The sequence below is a fragment of the Salmo salar genome, chromosome ssa06, assembly GCF_905237065.1.
Source record: "Salmo salar chromosome ssa06, Ssal_v3.1, whole genome shotgun sequence".
In the NCBI taxonomy this organism is placed as follows: Eukaryota; Metazoa; Chordata; class Actinopteri; order Salmoniformes; family Salmonidae; genus Salmo; species Salmo salar.
This window is the reverse complement of record NC_059447.1, coordinates 61,582,283-61,603,173: the sequence shown is the minus strand read 5'-3', so window position 1 is coordinate 61,603,173 and position 20,891 is coordinate 61,582,283. Positions and strand designations below refer to the sequence as shown.

At 43.3% G+C, this 20,891-nt stretch overlaps 1 protein-coding gene across 3 annotated transcripts in view; it reads left to right on the top strand.

The window, feature by feature from the left end:
- nkain2 (sodium/potassium transporting ATPase interacting 2) overlaps positions 1 to 20,891 on the top strand; it is a 187,108-nt gene that overhangs the window by 77,341 nt on the left and 88,876 nt on the right. For all 3 annotated transcript variants that reach the window (XM_014205110.2, XM_014205111.2, XM_014205112.2), the window contains exon 2: positions 20,292 to 20,429. In XM_014205110.2, the coding sequence (XP_014060585.1) occupies positions 20,292 to 20,429 (138 nt within the window). The remainder of the gene's footprint in view (positions 1 to 20,291; positions 20,430 to 20,891) is intronic.

Genomic DNA, 20,891 nt, shown 5'->3' with positions numbered 1-20,891 from the left:
CTGGAACACTGATGCGTAGCCTGCCTCTCTAGGGCCTGTCGTTGCATGGCTGCCTGCATCACCACCACCATGGCTCCCCCTGACTACCTAGCCTTGACGGCTGGGTAGGAGTTGGGAAGGGGATTTTACCCTCCCCCTCGCCCCTCTCCTGTGACTGGAATGAATGGATGGTGCTGGTCCGATCAACACATGTTCCTCTCCAGAGGGGGCCTGGCTGTCACTGGGGATTGTGACAGCTTGACCTCGGTAATACTGGCTCTGTTCAACATGTTTGGGTTGGAGAGGAGAGATTTACATAAGAAGTAGAACAGAACCTAATGAATATTCAAGCCTTTGTCCCCGCTGCACTCATTTCAGTGACCCAAAAGAAATTCATATAGAGTAATCAGGCTTTGAAGAATTGAATCGCTTTGTTTGGCTGGAGTGTTGTGTTGAATCATGTTTACTTCGATCAATTTAACACACAGAGTATGAAGTGACATTGAGCAAAGGTTAACATAGAAATCTGAATATCCTTTGTTGTTGCACCAGTCATCCTATAATTAATTAAAATATATGTTTAAATTTCCCACACAGAAGCCTCCTGCCCATAGGGGACACAATGGCACGTGCCCCCTCAGATTTGTCCTGTTTAAAAAAAATTCAGATGTTAAATTAATTACTAAACTTCATGTTTTATAATAATTATTTGTAAAAATATCTGTCAGCGGTATTTTATGTAGGGGACCCACTGACTGGACCAGGCAAAGAGTACCCCCCCCATTCCTATTCTCCCTAGTAAGTGGTTCCTTCCAAGGTGCACCACAGAGAAAATAAATGCTAGGCAGGACACTAGATACTCTAGTGCAGGTATTCCCAAACTGGGGAACGTACGCAAAATGCCATCAGGGGTACGCCAAATAAAAATGTGATTCACATCTAAAAATATATATACTCTACCATTCAAAACTTTGGCGTCACTTAGAAATGTCATTGTTTTTGAAAGAAAAGCACATTTTTGGTCCATTAAAATTAAAAAATGACCAGAAACAAAGGACTTTCTTTTGAAACTCGTCAATCTATTCTTGTTCTGAGAAATGAAGGCTATTTCATGTGAGAAATTGCCAAGAAACTGAAGATCTCGTACAGCGCTGTGTACTACTCCCTTCACAGAACAGCGCAAACTAGCTCTAACCAGAATAGAAAGAGGAGTGGGAGAACCCGGTGCACAACTGAGCAAGAGGACAAGTATATTAGAGTGTCTAGTTTGAGAAACAGACACCTCACAAGTCCTCAACTGGCAGCTTCATTAAATAGTACCCGCAAAACACCAGTCTCAACATCAACAGTGAAGAGACAACTCCGGGATGCTGACCTTCTAGACAGAGCTATACAGATGGGTGAGGTTTTTTTCTCGCCTGAGTAGTTTCGTTTCACTGCCAAAAGTAAAATGAAACCATCTAGTGTTCAGCGAAATAACAACACAATGTCAAATACAGGTGCCTAGTCAAATAATTAACATCAAATAACATTAAGCGTTACACGGAACCCAAACCGGCTGCGCGCGTGCACCATCGTGCACTATCGTGCATAAATTAATTTTGTCCCCCTACACCAAACGCGATCATGACACACAGGTTAAAACAAACTGAACCAATGACATTAATTTGGGGACAGGTTGAAAAGCATTAAACATGTATGGCAATTTAGCTAGTTAGCTTGCACTTGCTAGCTAATTTGTCCTATTTAGCTAGCTTGCTGTTGCTAGCTAATTTGTCCTGGGATATAAACATTGAGTTGTTATTTTGCCTGAAATGCACAAGTACTGACAATTAATCCACACATAAAACGGTCAACCAAATCGTTTCTAGTCATCTCTCCTCCTTCCAGGCTTCTTCATCTTTGAACTTATATGGTGATTGGCATCTACACTTTCATAGTATTACCACGACAACCGGCAAAACAGTTTGTCTTTCAATCACCCATGTGGGTATAACCAATGAGGAGATGGCACGTGGGTACCTGCTTCTATAAACCAATGAGGAGATGGGAGAGGCAGGACTTGCAGCACGATCTGCGTCAGAAGTAGCCCTTGGCAACGCAGACGCTCGTTGGCGCGTGCGAGCAGTGTGGGTGCAATATTTGAATAACATAGATTCCTAAATTTATTTTGCAACACTCGCGCACGCGACGCTAGCAGTATAGTCAGGGTATTACTCTCTTGCGGGAATTCCACTAACGGTCCGTATGTAGCCAAATGTAGCTGCTGCTTATTAAGACAAAACAAAGGAGATGATCGTGGACTTCAGGAAACAGCGGAGTGTGCACCCCCCAATCTACATCGACAGGGTGCAGTGGAGAAGGTGGAAACCTTCAAGCTCCTTGGCATACACATCACTGACAAACTGAAATGGACCACTCACACAGACAGTGTGGTGAAGAAGGTGCAACAGACCTCAGAAGGCTAAAGAAATGTGGCTTGTCACCAAAACCCTCACAAACCTTTACAGATGCATAATTGAAAGCATCCTGTTGAGCTGTATGGCCTCCTGGTACGGCAACTGCACCGCCCGCAACCACAAGGCTCTCCAGAGGGTGGTGCGGTCTGCTCAATGCATTACCAGGGGCAAACTACCCGCCCTCCAGGACACCTACAGCATCCGATGTCACAGGAAGGCCAAAAAGATCATCAAGGACATCAACCACCTGAGCCACTGCCTGTTCACCCCACTATCATCCAGAAGGCGAGGTCAGTACAGGTGCATGAAAGCTGGGAGTACCCCAACCCCCCCCCCCCATTCTGAAAAACAGCTTCTATCTCAAGGCCATCAGACATTTAAACAGCCATCACTAGCACATTAGAGGCTGCTGCCAATAGGCATAGAGTAGAAATCTCTGGCCACTTTAAGGAATGGAACACTAGTCATTTTAATGTTTACATATCTTGCATTACTCATCTCATAAGTATATACTGTATTCTATACTATTCTGCTGTATCTTAGTCCGTTCCGCTCTGACATCGCTCGTAAATAGTCTTAATTCATTCCTACTTAGATTTGTGTGTATTGGGTATATGTTGTGTAATTTCAAATCAAATTGTATTAGTCACATGCGCCGAATACAACAGGTGTAGACCTTACAGTGAAATGCTTTCTAACGAGCCCCTAACCAACAATGCAGTTTTAAAAAATACAGATAAGAATAAGAAATAAAAGTAACAAGTAATTAAAGAGCAGCAGTAAAATAACAATAGCGAGACTATATACAGGGGGGTACCGGTACAGAGTCAGTTGAGGTAATATGTACATGTAGGTAGAGTTATTAAAGTGACTATGCATAAATGATAACAACAGAGAGTAGCAGCGGTGTAAAAGAGGGGGGGAGTCTTATGGCTTGTTCTGGGTTGCCATTTAATTAAGTGTTCAGGAGTCTTATGGCTTGGGGGTAGAGGTGCCCCTGTGTTGAGGATCAGCATGGCGGATGTGCTGTTAGCTTATTATTGATGAGCTTTGAGGGCACTATGGTGTTGAACGCTGAGCTGTAGTCAATGAATAGCATTCTCACATAGGTGTTCCTTTTGTCCAGGTGGGAAAGGGCAGTGTGGAGTGCAATAGAGATTGCATCATCTGTGGATCTGAAGGTGCGGTATGCAAATTGGAGTGGGTCCAGGGTTTCTGGGATAATGGTGTTGATGTGAGCCAAGACCAGCCTTTTGAAGATTTTCATGGCTAAAGACTTGAATGCTACTGGTCGGTAGTCATTTAAGCAGGTTATCTTAGTGTTCTTGGGCACAGGCACTATGGTGGTCTGCTTAAAATATGTTGGTATTACAGACTCGGACAGGGAGAGGTTGAAAAGGTCAGTGAAGACACTTGCCAGTTGGTCAGTGCATGCTCGCAGTAAAGGTTCTGGTAATCCGTCTGGCCCTGCGGCCTTGTGAATGTTGACCTGTTTAAAAGTCTTACTCACATCGGCTGCGGAGAGCGTGATCACACAGTCTTCCAGAACAGCTGGTGCTCTCATGCATGTTTCAGTGTTATTTGCCTCGAAGCGAGCATAGAAATTATTTAGCTCATCTGGTAGGCTCGTGTCACTGGGCAGCTCTCAGCTGTGCTTCCCTTTGTAGTCTGTAATGGTTTGCAAGCCCTGACACATCCGACCAGCGTCAGAGCCGGTGTAGTACGATTCGATCTTAGTCCTGTTTGAAGCTTTACCTGTTTGATGGTTCGTTTGAGGGCATAGCGGTATTTCGTATAAGCTTGCTGGTTAGAGACCCGCTCCTTGAAAGCAGCAACTCTATCCTTTAGCTCAGTGCGGATGTTGCCTGTAACCCATGGCTTCTGGTTGGGGTATTTACGTACGGTCACTGTGAGTACGACGTCATTGACGCACTTATTGATGAAGCCAATGACTGATGTGGTGTTCTCCTCAATGCCATCGGAGGAATCCCAGAACATATTCCAGTCTGTGTTAGCAAAACAGTCCTGTAGCATCTGCTTCATCTGACCACTTTTTTATTCATCTAGTCACTGGTGCTTCCTGCTTTAATTTTTGCTTGTAAGCAGGAATCAGGAGGATAGAATTATGATCAGATTTGCCAAATGGAGGGCGACGGAGAGCTTTGAATGTGTCTCTGTGTGTGGAGTAATGGTGGTCCAGAGTTTTTTTCCCCCTCTGGTTGCACATTTAACATGCTGATAGAAATGTGTTAAAACGGATTTAAGTTTCCCTGCATCAAAGTCCCCGGCTACTAGGAGTGCCGCTTCTGGGTGAGCGTTTTCTTGTTTGCTTATGGCGGAATACAGCTCATTCAATACTTTCTTAGTGCCAGCCTCTGACTGTGGTGGTATGTAACAGCTAAGAAAAATACAGATAAACTCTCTAGGTAGGTAATGTGGTCTACAGTTTATCATGAGATACTCTACCTCAGGCGAGCAATAGCTCGAGACTTCCTTAGATATCATGCACCAGCTGTTATTTACAAAAATACCAGACGCGGCTGTTCTATCCTGCCGGTGCAGCGTATAACCAGCCAGCTGTATGTTGATAGTGTCGTCGTTCAGCCACGTCTCCGTGAAGCATAAGATATTACAGTTTTGAATGTCCCGTTGGTAGTTTCATCTTGCGTGTAGGTCATCTATTTTTTTGCCCAAAGATTGCACGTTTGCTAGCAGAATGGAAGGAAATGGGGGTTTATTCGATAGCCTACGAATTCTCAGAAGTAAAAAAATAAGTTACAAACAACGCAAATAAACTATCAAAAAAACACAATCGGTGGGGGAACGTAAAACGTCTGCCTTCTTCTCCGGCGCCATCTTATCTTTGTTAGATATTACATGTTAGACATTACTGCACTGTCGGAGCTAGAAGCACAAGCATTACGCTACACCAGCAATAACATCTGCTAATCACGTGTATGTAACCAATAAAATTTGATTTGATTTGAAATTACTTAAGACTGAGACTCTCTCCAATACAATTCAGCATTGCAGAGTTATGTGCATCCTTTCAAGCACACCCTTCTCATTAACCTGTGGTGAGTTATTCATGATTTTTGATGAACAAATAAGGTTTTATTTCTAAGTTGACTAAATAAAGAGCAAAATTATTGATTATTATTACATTATTATTTGTGCACGGGTCCTATAAGAGCTCTTTGTCACTTCCCACAAGCCGGGTTGTCGCAATAACTCACAATAAATGTATTGTATAGTGTGTGTGTGGCAGGCTTACAATGATGGCAAAAAGAAACATTTGAGAGTGCGCTGACCCAGGTGCTAGAGGGGGTAAGCAGCTGGAGATTGAATGTTTGAAGGGGTACGGGACTATAAAAAGTTTGGGAACCACTGCTCTAGTGGATGAGTGTAGAGTGTAGAGTGACACACAGTGTTTGATTTCATCATAGCTGCCGGTGATGGGCAGGACTCACAGGAGGTATGTTTGTAAATTAATTTGATCAAGCTATGTAGCCTATTGATTCCTCCTTGATGGAAAAAAACAACAACATATTTTGTTGTTTCTCTGTAATACTAGCCACCTACCCATTTAAGGAAGTTGGCTTTAGCTAGCCAGCTAGATAGGTTCCCAATCTCCCAACCTCATAACTTATCTTGTCTAACTATCTTAGCTGGCATGGCTACTGGCAAGGTTGCTAGACTTTAGAAAAGCAAACAATTACTAAATGTACTGAATAATCCCATTCCTACTAATCTTTTACACAGATTTTTTTGCAGAGATGCAGAGAAGCATATTTATTTTCTTAAAAAAAATAACCTCTAGTCATTAGGATACAGACATCTCAAGAGGTGTGCTTAAAACCTCTTAAGGATTAGCTGCTTTTTTTTCAATTTTCTCCTAAAATTACATACCCAAATCTAGCTGCCTTTAGCTCAGGCCTTGAAGCAAGGATATGCATATTCCTGGTACCATTTGAAAGGAAACACTTTGAAGTTTATGGAAATGTGAAAGGAATGTAGGAGAATATAACACAATAGATCTGGCTAAAGATAATACAATGAAAAAAACAACCGTTCTTTTGTATTTTTTTGTACCATCATCTTTGAAATGCAAGAGAAAGGCCATAATGTATTATTCCAGCCCAGCTGCAATTTAGATGTTGGCCAATAGATGACATCAGTGTATGTGCAAAGTTTTAGACTAATCTAATGAACCATTTCATTTCTGTTAAAACATTTGTTTCAAGACTGCCCAAATGTGCCTAATTTGTTTAATAATAACTTTTCATGTTCAAAATTGTGCACTGTAATCAAACAATAGCATGGTATTCTTTCACTGTAATATATACTGTAAATTGGACAGTGCAGTTAGATTAACATAAATTTAAGCTTTCTGCCAATATCAGATATGTCTTTGTCCTGGGAAATTTTCTTGTTACTTACAACCTCATGCTAATCGCATTAGCCTACTTTAGCTCAACCGTCCTGTGGAAGGGAAATGCTTAAAATATGCTTAAAAATACTTGGCTTAACTGTAATCTGGCATTTTATGATAATATAATGATTTGTGTGTATTAATTATGATGCCATGAGTGCCAGTCATGCACACATCCTTTTAGAGGGAATGATGAGGAATACCATGTACTTGAGGATGGAGGGCAATGGGGGCATCACCCCCCTCAATCCTCATATTCTTTGTGCCCAATCTAAAATAATGGGTGCATGACACCCCTGTTCCCACATGACAACATATGCTATATAATGAAGTGAATAACCTTATTCTAAACCATATATATTCAAACCGAATAGTGAACCTAAGGTTAGTGTCAGCACCTTGCCAGTAGCCACACAGCAGGTTGTTTATGAAAGAGAACATTTCAGAGGGGTCTTGGGGCCTGATTGTTGATGCTGCTTTAGTTACAAAAGAAATGAGAAGAACAATACCAGACAGCATGCATGAGTGCTTCCAGACTGATGGAATTCATTTGAATGCACCTGGCGGGTACAGTGGGACTATATTCCTAGGTCTTGGATCAGGTACATCTAGCCTTTCTCCTCAGAGCCTGTGGAAATGAAGAGCAGAACGAATAGGCTAGGTTGTCTGGGATGACTTTATCAATGAAATTCATATCTCCAGCTGTTCAAGTCCACTGCACTTTAATCAACAAATGCATTTTGGGCTTCCAGGGCTTATATAGGCCACATATTAGTCTTGTCTAGTGTCTGCCCCCAATTGATTTGTATGCATTTATGTGTGTGTCTTTTGATGCAATTCTACATATGGTGTATCCTTTTATTTTATTCAAATAAAAATGTGTTGTTTTTTTTGCAAACAGCCTCTCAATCTGAACTAGTCTCTGAATCGGTGTATTGAGAGTAAGTCATGGCAGACCCAGTATCTCTCACACTGAGACTTCTTGTTAACAGGTTTCTTGAGCTTGTAATATTTCCCATTAAATTCCTTGAGAGGATTTTGGCGTCTTTCAGCCAGTATGTTGCAGGTGGTTGTGATACCAGGACACCATTACAGCCCTACCACAGAGAGTAAAACTGTCAACAAGCAGAAATATATCTGTATGTCTGCAAAAGACCTTTCAGGGGGCAGGTGCTCCAACTCATGATATATGGTTGACTGGCTAGTGGCTTGTGTGGATATTTTAGTATATGGTGGTTAGATAGAGAGTAGACAACCTGTGTTGCTGCTGCCCTGACCCACATGTGCAACTCCCGCCTGAAGAAGGGATGGAGTTGGGTCGGAGGGTCGTTGATGCAGCCCCTCCTCTCTATGTCTTTCTGTCTCTCTCTGCTTCGCGTATCAGCCACGCGTATCAGCCAACCAGACTGAATATTGATGGTGATGAAAATCAAGTGTTTTCAAGTGCTACTCAAATGTTATTCTGCTGTGGCTGTCCTGTTGATATTCAAACTAGGTAGCTAGCTACACACACTCGACCCGTGACCGCATCTCAAGCTATGCATGTTTGGATACCGAGAGTTCGCACTCTCCGTACAGGGCAGACTGGGACCCGGGCGCTCGCAAGCTCCGTACAGGGCACAGGGCACACCAACAGGCACAACGGACGGGATGGGGGCACTAGCGGTTCTTGGGGGGGGGGGGGCAGTGCCCCTGTGACAACAATTTTGGACCCCTTGTGGCCCCCCTAAATGTGGAGTATGAAATAATTTTTACATAACAAATTTTTGATATCGTTCTTTTTTTACATCCGTTATTAGACAGTGGCAACGCGGAACACTAATTTAACCCACACATTTTCTAGAGGGACGGCTTTAGGCGGAACACAACAGTATCGTACCACATGCAAAACGATATGACAACAATAACGTCTAATGTAACTGGCCCCTCTAACAGTACAACTGGCCCCAGCTTGGCCCCCCCAGTTGAAATGGTCTAGAACCGCCACTGGATGAGGGTGGCTAACTTGACAACGTCACGACAACTTGCGGGCATTGGGTTTAGAACACCAACACCCAAAAGGGAACTTAGCGAGTGGGAGGGCAAAAGGGAATGTGTTTGGCACAGATAGACTCCTATCTGTGCACCTGCATGCTCCAAGTAGTAATGCAGTCATCAGAGCAGATGTCCTCCGAAAGCTTTTAATGAGTTTGAGAATACCGTATTCCCCAAAATGCTCTCCAGCCAGATAAATAAATAAAAACGGGCAATTACTACGTATAAAAACCAAGATGACAGTTTAAGGTCATCCAATTTCTGTAAAACCCTATTAATATCTTGCTATGAGGAATATAACTTTAAAGCTATTAAACCAGACCACATGATTTCGTTTTGCCCTCCAGAGTTTTTCTGATTATTTAGCATTCCGTAGCTGTGTGTAATATTTTTTCAAGAAGCAGAAATTCATCATGAAGCATTTCAACTTCTGTCATAGTAATTGTGCATCGAATTGGTGACCTTGCCAGCCAGTTGTTGCCTACAATATTTCCCTCCTCCTCACTCAGTGTCTATGGAAGTTGATAGTAGCCACTTGCTGCATAGAGTGTCAAGTCGCACCTTCCAGCCATGTTGGCAACACTGAGGTCTATTCCTGGTCTATTCAGGCCCCATTGACACTTCACCATGGCTCCTTAAAATGCAAATTAATATTGAAATGAATTATCCTCATTAACACTTATCCACATCCTGATGAGTTTTATTCCGACTCTGTCCCCTTCCTCCCGAAGCTATTCTCGCTCATGTCATTAATGCTCTCCCCAATGGTTCTCAAGAAGCCCAGTGTGGCAAATGAGTGCTAGTCATCAGTCCTCAGGGGCTCCTCAATGGCTGATATTATTAATAAGGCTCTCAGGCAGGCACAGTTTGGAATGAAATACCCTCACAATGATTCTCTGGCCCTGCCAGATCATTAGGGACTCAAGGATCATAGCTCCTGCAATCATTTCTATTTGGTGCCAAAATCATAAAGGGGAAAATAAAGTGAATTTATGGCCAGAGAGCACAATAGAGCACAAAAACCTGGCATGGGCTTTAGGGATCGTATACATATTCCCATCACCTCTAGCGGAGAGAAAAACGTACAGGTATGTGTTCGTTTGTATGTCGCTTCTGATACTCAGTATGTTGGTTACAGTTGTTCTTAGTAATGGTTATGTGATATAGTTTGTTGACTGGTAGAGGGCCCTTACCCTAGATGTTGTCGACGTGATTTCCATTGTTGTTACAACAGGAAGGTTACAGAGGTGGGAAGAGGGAAGAAAGAGAGCTGCTGTTTCCTCTCATTCCATAGCTAAATGTCTGTTTGATGTCATATGGAGCTGTTCAGCCCACTTAAGCATGTATCACAGTTCTGTAAACGATACGGTACAGTATGTCCTGTAGGACATTAGCTGCATTTGTTTCCTTACTGACGAGCAGCACATTCAGTTTGAGATGGCTGTCCACGTGTTGTTTAAATGCTTACTTCAGTCAGCGCAGAAAGCAGTTAGCGTTGATGGAGCTGATGAATTTTGAATGACTGTTATTTGTATCATTTATATTATATAATGCAGAATGAATCCAATTATATTTTGGAGTCCGTTTTGTTTAATTGCTTGTTGGTTCAATCACAACAGCATTGTATGTCTCTAATTACTTATTCATTGTAATGTTCCAGTGTACACTGAGTGTACAAAACATTAAGGACACCTGCTTTTTCCATGACATAGACTGACCAGGTGAATCCAGGTGAAAGCTGGGATTCCTTATTGATGTCACCTGTTAAATCCACTTCAATCAGTGTAGATTGAAGGGAAGGAGACAGGATAAAATAGGATTTTTAAACCTTGAGATAATATAGACATTAAGTGTGTATGTGTGCCATTCAGAGGGTGAATGGGCAAGACACAATATTTTAGTGCCTTTGAACGGGGTATTGCAGTAGGTGCCAGGTGCACCGGTTTGTGTCAAGAACTGCAATGCTGCTGGGTTTTTCACTCTCAACAGTTTCTGTGTATATCAAGAATGATCCACCACTCAAAGAACATCCAGTCAACTTGACACAACTGTGGGAAATATTGGAGTCAACATCGGCCAGCATCCCTGTGGAACGCCTTCGACACCCCAATGAATTTAGGCTGTTCTGAGGGCATATTCAATATTAGGACAGTGTTCTTAATGATTTGTAAACTCTGTGTATCTCCGCAAGTACTGGTTCATATTTCATTATCCATAGTGGCCTAAGCTGTGTAGGAGACACTTTTGGTACTCAGTTGAACGTGTAGGCTAGTTTCACATCACTGCATTCCTCACTGTACTGTGTCAATACCCTCCTCCCCATCTCCATGTGTCCTGTCATATGTCTAAGGGCCTGCATTTGTCACTTTTACAGCCCCTATAGATCTGAGTCTTCTATCATTGAAGACTCTACATGTAGCCTACATTCACAGAGGCGTCTTCAATGGGAACATACCGTACCTGACTAGAGTACGATGACTGGCACATATAGCTGTAGATTAGAACGCACTCGGTTCATGGACAAAATACCCTAATGTGTGTCTTATTTACCCTTTATTTATATTTATATTTTTTTGTATAACAATATCATATACTATATATACAAAAGTATGTGGACACCCCTTCAAATTAGTGGATTCGGCTATTTCAGCCACACCCGTTGCTGACAGGTGAATCAAATTGAGCACACAGCCATGCATTCTCCATAGACAAACAGTGGCAGTAGAATGGCTTTACTGAAGAACTCAGTGACTTTCAACGTGGCACCGTCATACGGTGCCACCTTTCCAACAAGTCAGTTTGTCAAATTTCTGCCCTGCTAGAACTGCCCCGGTCTTCTGTAAGTGCTGTTATAGTGAAGTGGAAACATCTAGGAGCAATAACGTCTCAGCCGCGAAGTGGTAGGCTACACAAGATCACAAAATAGGACTGCTGAATGCCAAAGAGCGAAGCGCATACAAATCGTCTGTCCTCAGTTGCAACACTCAATACTGAGTTCCAAACTGCCTCTGGAAGCAAGATCAGCACAAGAACTGTTCGTCGGGAGCTTTATGAAATGGGTTTCCATGGCTGAGCAGCCGCACACAAGCCTAAGATCGCCATGCGCAATGCAAAGCGTCGGCTGGAGTGGTGTAAAGCTTACCACCATTGGACTCTGGAGCAGTGGAAATGCGTTCTCTGGAGTGATGATTCACACTTCACCATCTGGCAGTTCGACGGACGAATCTGGGTTTGTTGGATGCTAGGACACCGCTACCTGCCCCAATGCATAGTACCAACTGTAAAGTTTGGTGGAGGAGGAATAATGGTCTGGGGCTGTTTTTCATGGTTCAGGCTAGGAACCTTAGTTCCAGTGAAGGGAAATCTTAATGCTACGATTCTGTGCTTCCAATGTTGTGGCAACAGTTTGGGGAAGGCCCTTTCCTGTTTCAGCATGACAATGCCCCTGTGCACAAAGCAAGGTCCATACAGAAAGGGTTTGTCGAGATCGGTGTGGAAGAACTTGACTGGCCTGCACAGAGCCCTGACCTCAACCACATCGAACACCTTTGGGATGAAGTGGGACGCCGACTGCAAGCCAGGCCTAATCTCCCAGCTTCAGTGCCCGACCTCACTAATGCTCTTTTGGCTGAATGGAAGCAAGTCCCTGCAGCAATGTTCCAACATCTAGTGGAAAACCTTCCAAGAAGAGTGGAGGCTGTTATAGCAGCAAAATGGGGACCAACTCCATATGAATACCCATGATTTTGGAATTAGATGTTTGACAAGCTGTTGTCCACATACTTTTGGTCATGTAGTGTACTTTTGAATATATTTTTGGTAATTATCATCCTTATTTATCACCATCACTAACTGGTAAAAATAATAAAATGCATTAAAAGTCTTCCAGTGATGTGCTTTTGAAGAATTATTAATGGCCATGTGCATTTTCTCTCACTACTGCATACCTTTATTGAAGGTATGAAAATACATAGGCTAATTTAATGATAAAGTCATTTTTAAGCACACATGAACTAAATGGCTGCTCTTCACCACTGACATCTAATTCCCTGAAAGGTAGAAATGAAGGACTGTCAATACGCTCCCTTTGTACAGATGATGCTGTAAGCTTAATGGTCTATGAAGTTGGGGACATCCAAGCTTTATCTGTCAGTGAGTTGTTTTTCAGGAATATCATTAGTCTGTATCACTGGGATGTATGTATATTCTGTAGTGGCAGAATGCTTTTCCCGTGGAACATATAAAAAGGTGTGGTAATCAAAACATTATATGATTATGCTAGCACATGTGAATACAATCACGTCTACAGCTTGTTGTGTCCTTAGTTTGATTTGGAAATGCGTAGTTGTTCAGTCTTTTCTGTGGTAGGATCTTCAAAGCCTCTAATAGCCTTTTGTTGTGTATATGAAACTTTAACTTTACACCTACTTCATCAGCATCATCACTTTTCATGTACTCGCAAAGGTACAGTTCATAAAACCACAGGAAAAGAAGAAACTAAATCATGGGCATATTGATTGATTCTCAGATATGTTCCTCTCAGTTGAAGTCTTGTTGTTCCTCAAGTTCAACTGAGTTAGAATGGTAGATCTTCTCATCAAGTGTAACAGTGCAGAAGGTGACTACTGCTACGGCAGAACAAAGGGAGCTGAATTAATATGTGCATATCTCAGGCGCTGAATGCTTGTCATTGTATTCAGCAGAGAAGGATGGTGTTCCCCAAGGAGTTGTACTGGGTACACCTTTATTGTCAGAATGCTTTCATCACACCATATATGTCCCTCTACCATCTCTGGGTGCATCATATTTAATGATTCCACTTCCACCAAAGCTGCGTCTTTTATCTCTTCCCACTTCCCTGAAGGAAGTTGTGATAATGCATACATTTTTCATGATTTATGATTTCACAATTATTCCGTCATCTGACACATGCACATGATGTTGGTAAATATTTCATGAAACTTTTGCATATATTATTAGTTGTTTTTTCCATTTAAAAAAACAAAAACTAAACTGGGAGGGAAAATAAATTCACACCAAAATGTCAGCATTTATGAAGTATGTTGCTATTGTTTGATATTTTATCTAGTAAAATAAAATTAAATTTTCCATTACTTGTTTATATTGGCAAAGGGTGTTCTGATGTATTATTTATCAGATTAGATATAGCGTTAAGATCGTCTCATGAATATCATGTCTAACTGTTTATGCACAAGTGGTGTAGCCTATCGCTGAGAAATCTGCATATTCATTTTGATCATACAATTTTCACAAGTGTTTTCTTTCTATCCAAGAGTGTTTTGAGAGGCAGCCCTACCCTCTGCAGATCTGAGCGACTTGTTTCAAACCTTTTTAAATTATCTAGCCTGAATATATTTTGAATACATTTGTTTTTCTCACTTTCACAGTGAATAAATTATGAAACCATCTCAAGCATGGGATTGGGTTGATATACAGAAGGAAGAGATTTATACAGTAGTCTACTGACTACAGGGACAGAAATGAACTTACATGTATACACTGAGTGTACAAAACATTAAGGACACCTGCTTTTTCCATGACATAGACTGACCAGGTGAATCCAGGTTTAAGCTATGAACTCTTATTGATGTCACTTATTACATTTACTACAATCAGTGTAGATAAAGGGGAAGAGACGGGTTAGAGACGGATTTTTAAGCCTTGAGACATGGATTGTGTATGTGTACCATTCAGAGGGTGAATAGGAAAGACAAAATATTTAAGTGCCTTTGAATGGTGTATGGTAGTAGGTGCCAGGCGCACCAGTTTGTGTCAAGAACCTGCAACGCAGCTGGGTTTCACACTCAATTGTTCCCTGTGTGTGTCAAGAATGGTCCACCACCAAAAGGACATCCAGCCAACTTGACACAACTGTAGGAAGCATTGGAGTCTGCATGGGCCAGCATCCCTGGGGGGGGGACTGAAACTCAATATTAAGAAGGTGTTCTTCTTTTTTTGTACACTTAGTGTATGCTACAGTACAATTTTCCATTTCAGACTAAGATTATTATTAGAGCCTCTGACTCCTACTGTATATTAATCGAAAGCTAAATAACCTTATAATATCTCTGCTTGTTTTTCAATTGCTGCGTAGCAGAACTCCCAGCGTGCCATCGATAAATGTTGATGCTATTAACAAATCAAATGAGTTTCACTCCCCCAGGTTCTAAAGTCTAGTTTAACTGTCTGTTTGGAGTACCATTAAAACACCTGAGCATGTGTAGGTGGATTTGTAGTAGTAGTGACGGACAATGGTGACGCCCTCATCTGTGATTCTGCATGAGAGAATCACAGATGAGTGACGCTCTCGTCTGTGAATCCCTAGCCCAGGCTTCACATTACCTCCCCACGCTCCGGAGGCTAATGTGCTCTGGTCAGAGCCGCTGTGTGTCGTACAGCCTCCCGAGCCTTGTCTGAATGCAACATAAGACTGCATCTCTATTCATGCTGCCACCACTGATTGATAGGCTTTTTTTCTCTCAGTGATTAGAGGCAGCTCATGTCTCCTCCACATAAGAAGAAAAAAGAAAAACCCTATGCTTTGGCGAAGCTAGGAGGATAAACTTCCATTTCAATCAGCAGTTGTGGAGTTGGAGTGTGCACTTCTTTTACCGTAATGATCCTTGTGTTGTACCTCAGTAATGAGGTTCTCTCCAACTCTCTTCAGGAGGGTAAAATGAAGGTGTTATGCAAAACAGCCTCACCAAACAGAATTATCAACTGAATTCTCTGTGTAGGAGGAGCTGACCTTTCCCGGCAGTAAAAAAAATAAAATACTATTTTACCATGAGTGAAGAAACCCCAATGGCAATATATTGACAGATCTGTACAGTTTAATGGTTTACTAATTGCATTTTTCAAAGTCGTATTACTGTTGTAGGGCCTACCGATTGCCCTTGCAGATGTTTTTGTCAGATAAAGGGTTATAACTTACTGAGGAATTCCTTCTCTTGAGATCTGACATGTTATTTGGATCCCCTCTGTTATTTCCCTGGTGAATAGGGTCGTTCTTCTGCCCCGCTCAATAATTGGTTCCCCCAAATGTATGTTTATAATTACTCATGTATGGATAATTGCTTGATAAATATTTCACTCTGTGCGCAGCTGCTTGGGAGAGCTGTTTACATTTGCGATGATAAAAGGAGGCTCAGTTACAACATTAATGACTAGGGAGGCCCTCTGACTTCAACAATAGCCTGAGGTGTGTCTCTCTGTGTCAGGCAGTAAGCAAAACCCTGCAGCTTCTCTCTCACCATTGGACAGGGCCTGTGATACTGAGACAGCTGAGCTCTCTGGGTCTTTTGGTGTTCCTCCAATAATACCAGGCACTCCCAACTGCATAGTCAGAGAACAGCCTTTATCAGGCAGCTCTGACATTGAGACATTATCAGGTAACTAATGCTAGGGGTTACGATTCACCAATGGCTGTTATTTGTGTTGAGGCATGAATGCGCTGTGGAAGCATGTTTAATTGCAGGCAATATACCATGTTTCCTTGTTGTTTACCCTTCTAATCCAGGCGGCAGGATGCTTTTGAGCTGCCATATGGGCTCCCTTCAGGACTCTCTGGGCTCCCTGCTTTAGTAGCGGATATGGTGAGGTGCAGGCAGCTTTTCAGGAGGGCTTCTCATTCTCCAATGCCATGGAAATGCCATGGAGTGCTGCTAATTAACATCATTTATTTTCTTTGTGCCTTTTTCTGTTCAGCAGAAACATGTTAACAATGCCTCTGAGAGGAGGACCTGATGTGTGTAATGTTAGACAGGAAAGCGCTTTGATAAGAGGGCTTGGTAGGGTGGTAGGGGCATGGAGGAGCTAGCGTTGCAGGGTGGTAGTGGCGTGGAGAAGCTAGCGTTGCAGGGTGGTAGCGGTGTGGAGGAGCTAGCATTGCAGGGTGGTAGCGGCGTGGAGGAGATAACGTTGTAGGGTGGTAGCGGCGTGGAGGAGCTAGCGTTGCAGGGTGGTAGGGGCGTGGAGGAGCTTGCGTTGCAGGGTGATAGCGTTGCACGGGGGTAGGGGCATGGAGGAGCTTGCATTGCAGGGTGGTAGGGGCGTGGAGGAGCTTGCGTTGCAGGGTGGTAGGGGCGTGGAGGAGCTAGTGTTGCAGGGTGGTAGGGGCGTGGAGGAACTTGCGTTGCAGGGTGGTAGGAGTGTGGAGGAGCTAGCGTTGCAGGGTAGTAGGAGTGTGGAGGAGCTAGCGTTGCAGGGTGGTAGGGGCGTGGGGGAGCTAGCATTGCAGGGTGGTAGGGGCGTGGAGGAGCTAGCGTTGCAGGGTGGTAGGGGTGTGGAGGAGCTAGCGTTGCAGGGTGGTAGGGGTGTGGAGGAGCTAGCGTTGCAGGGCGGTAGGGGCGTGGAGGAGCTAGCACTGCAGGGTGGTAGGGGCGTGGAGGAGCTAGTGTTGCAGGGTGGTAGGGGCGTGGAGGAGCTAGTGTTGCAGGGTGGTATTGGTGTGAAGGAGCTAGCGTTGCAGGGTGGTAGGGGCGTGGAGGAGCTAGCGTTGCTGGGTGGTAGGGGCGTGGAGGAGCTAACGTTGCAGGGCGGTAGTGGTGTGAAGAGCTAGTGTTGCAGGGTGGTAGGGGCGTGGAGGAGCTAGCGTTGCTGGGTGGTAGTGGTGTGGAGGAGCTAGTGTTGCAGGGTGGTAGGGGCGTGGAGGAGCTAGCGTTGCAGGGTGGTATTGGTGTGAAGGAGCTAGCGTTGCTGGGTGGTAGTGGTGTGGAGGAGCTAGTGTTGCTCCCTGACTCTGACTCACTCTGTTCTGACTGTATGTTGTGTGGTTTTGGATTAGGGAACTAATTTACTGGGGAAACAGATGGAAAAACACCAGTTTTACTGTCATTCCACTGATACATGAAATGACGGTATAGTAAGCATGGAGGCTGGCCCAGATAAACAGCAAAAACATACAGTAGGTGTCAGGAACCGCTTGGCATACCACACGATTGAAAGGGAAAGGAGGATACCTAGTCAGTTGTGCAACTGAATGTATTCAACTGAGATCTGTCTTATGCATTTAACCCAACCCCTCTGAATCAGAGAGGTGCAGGGGGCTGCCATAATCAACATCCACGTCTTCGGCGCCCGGGGAACAGAGGGTTAACTGCTTTGCTCAGGGGCAGAACGACAGATTTTTACCTCGTCAGCTCGGGGATTCGATCCCGCCTTCCAATTATTGGCCCAACGCACTAACCACTAGGCTACCTGCCGCCCCACCTAACAGTGGTGGAATACATGCACTTTGTTTGGTTATATTTTCAAAACAAAATGTGTATAATTGATCAGTTCCTGCTGGATGAATAACAGTTGTGCGGCACTATTACAATAAAGGTCCTGTACATGGAGAGAAATGTCATTCCCTGAGCGATAGTTCTCATAAACAAAGCATTAAAGAGGATCATTACGTGTCATACAATGGAACAAGGTAGGCTGAGCTCTACAGTTAAAGTTGGCATGCGTAGGGAATCATTTCAATAAAATGTTTTTTTTTTTAAATGCCAAGCTTAGCCTCTGTTTAGCAGGCAAGTTCCCTGAAAACACTATCATTTATTTACAAACTCTTCTGGGAGCAGTGAGTTTGTGAGTCATTGTTTGTACCTGGAATGACATTAGAATCCTGTCATTTGGACCCAGTAAAGTGGCTAGCTAGGTTGCCAGAGACCGACAGACAGACAGACAGGACAGCATGGGGCAGGAGCAGCGTGAGGGGTTGTGAGCTGGTCAGCCCTGGGCTGGACTGAGCCATGGACAGACTGGGTTTAATAGAGAGAAACTTGGTGTTTTGACGACTTGAAAGTACAATTATGAAGTATTGCCTAGCGGCATGGGGAATGTATCACTGAGCACCCACAGGATAAGTTAATTTAGTTGTGGCATCTGTTGTGACAGTCGAAGCTCATCAACAGTCAGTCGAAGGAACACTAGCGAGGAATTCCAGTCACCGAAGGTACTGCCTGTGCAAGTGCACGGAGTTCTTTAATACAGGCGGTGGTTCGTTAAACTGAGATCTCACAAATATTTAAAGGCCGTTTTCTATCCGCTCACATGGAATTTACAGCGAGGGCAATCCAATTATCCCACAGGCATTTTTTTTAACTCCGCCAACTGTAATAAATGGAGTGCGCAGACAGCTTTATTAGTAAGGACAGTGCCTATAAAATGAGAAGATCGTTAGTTGCAGATATGAAGTTGAGTTTAAAGCATCCTGTAGTTATTGGGATTTGGGAACCATTAGCATCAGTGCTATGAAGCGCTATCTAGCTCTGACACTGTTGGGAAACACTGTTATCCTTCTCCTTACCACAGCCCTTTGAAGTGTCATGGCTGATAGTCGTATCAACACTGGTGTCATGTCCAATCAGACACTGAGACCCAAACGGTCTGGGCAGAGGGGTCTAGCCTTGCCAGCTTCAATTTCCCACAGAGGCCAACATCGAGGTGGGTGGGGACACGACCCTGAGGAACTCTGCCCCTCTCGGGCAATTTGAGACAGCTGCGTGATGGGGAGGAGGAGAGAGAAGACGCCGGTGTCACGACCCCTTGGTGTGGTGTTCAAGCAGATTTCCCTGTCCTCCCTCCCTTCCAGCACAACTGTTGAGATACATCACTCCAACACATCACTCCAACACATCTCTCCAACACATCTCTCCAACACATCACTCCAACACATCACTCCAACACATCTCTCCAACACATCTCTCCAACACATCACTCCAACACATCTCTCCAACACATCTCTCCAACACATCACTCCAACACATCTCTCCAACACATCACTCCAACACATCACTCCAACACATCTCTCCAACACATCACTCCAACACATCTCTCCAACACATCACTCCAACACATCACTCCAACACATCACTCCAACACATCACTCCAACACATCTCTCCAACACATCTCTCCAACACATCACTCCAACACATCACTCCAACACATCTCTCCAACACATCACTCCAACACATCACTCCAACACATCTCTCCAATACATCTCTCCAACACATCTCTCCAACACATCTCTCAGGGCTCTGAAACTCTCCAGCAGCTCAGCAATAAAAAGTTGGCATGGCCCACAGGAATCTTTCTCTTTGTTTACCTTTATTTAACTAGGCAAGTCAGTTAAGAACAAATTCTTATTTACAGTGATGGCCTTGGAACAGTGGGTGAACTGCCTTGTTCAGGGGCAGAATGACAGATTTTTACCTTGTCAGCTCGGGGATTCGATCTAGCAACCTTTTGGTTACTGGGCCAAGATGCTAGGCTACCTGCAGCCCCAAATCTTGTAGCAAACCATGAAAACGATGACGTTGATTTTGTCTGATACTAAAGTTCATTTATTTCATTTATTTTCTCTCCATTTTCCTTACAGATCAGCATACTGGAACGACAAATATTTGACTTCCTTGGGTACCAGTGGGCTCCCATCCTCACAAACTTTGTGCACATCATCACAGTCATCTTGGGCCTCTTTGGGACTGTACAGTTCAGACCAAGATACGTGACCGGGGTGAGTTATATCTTCCTTGATTTCCTATGGAGTCATACATTAATATCTTGGGATAATAATCTTGGGATAAGTGGTTTTATGGAAAGTGGTGTTATGAAGCATTTAATATATCTTACATGTTACCTATTTGATTGACAAAAGGTAATATTACATGTTCATATTTATTGATTGCATTTATATTTATATTTATAATGTCTATACTGAACAATAATAATCTATATAGTCTTATAACTGATATGATGTCAAGGCCTATGACCTTTGACCTACACAGTATAAAAATAAAGAGAGCAGGAATAAATCTTAATTCAAGACTATCCTACCTGAAATAAGTCTCTCATCTTGACAACCTTTCAATCAAACCATACATGTAAACTCAGCAAAAAAAGAAACGTCCTCTCACTGTCAACTGCGTTTATTTTCAGCAAACTTAACATGTGTAAATATTTGTATGAACATAACAAG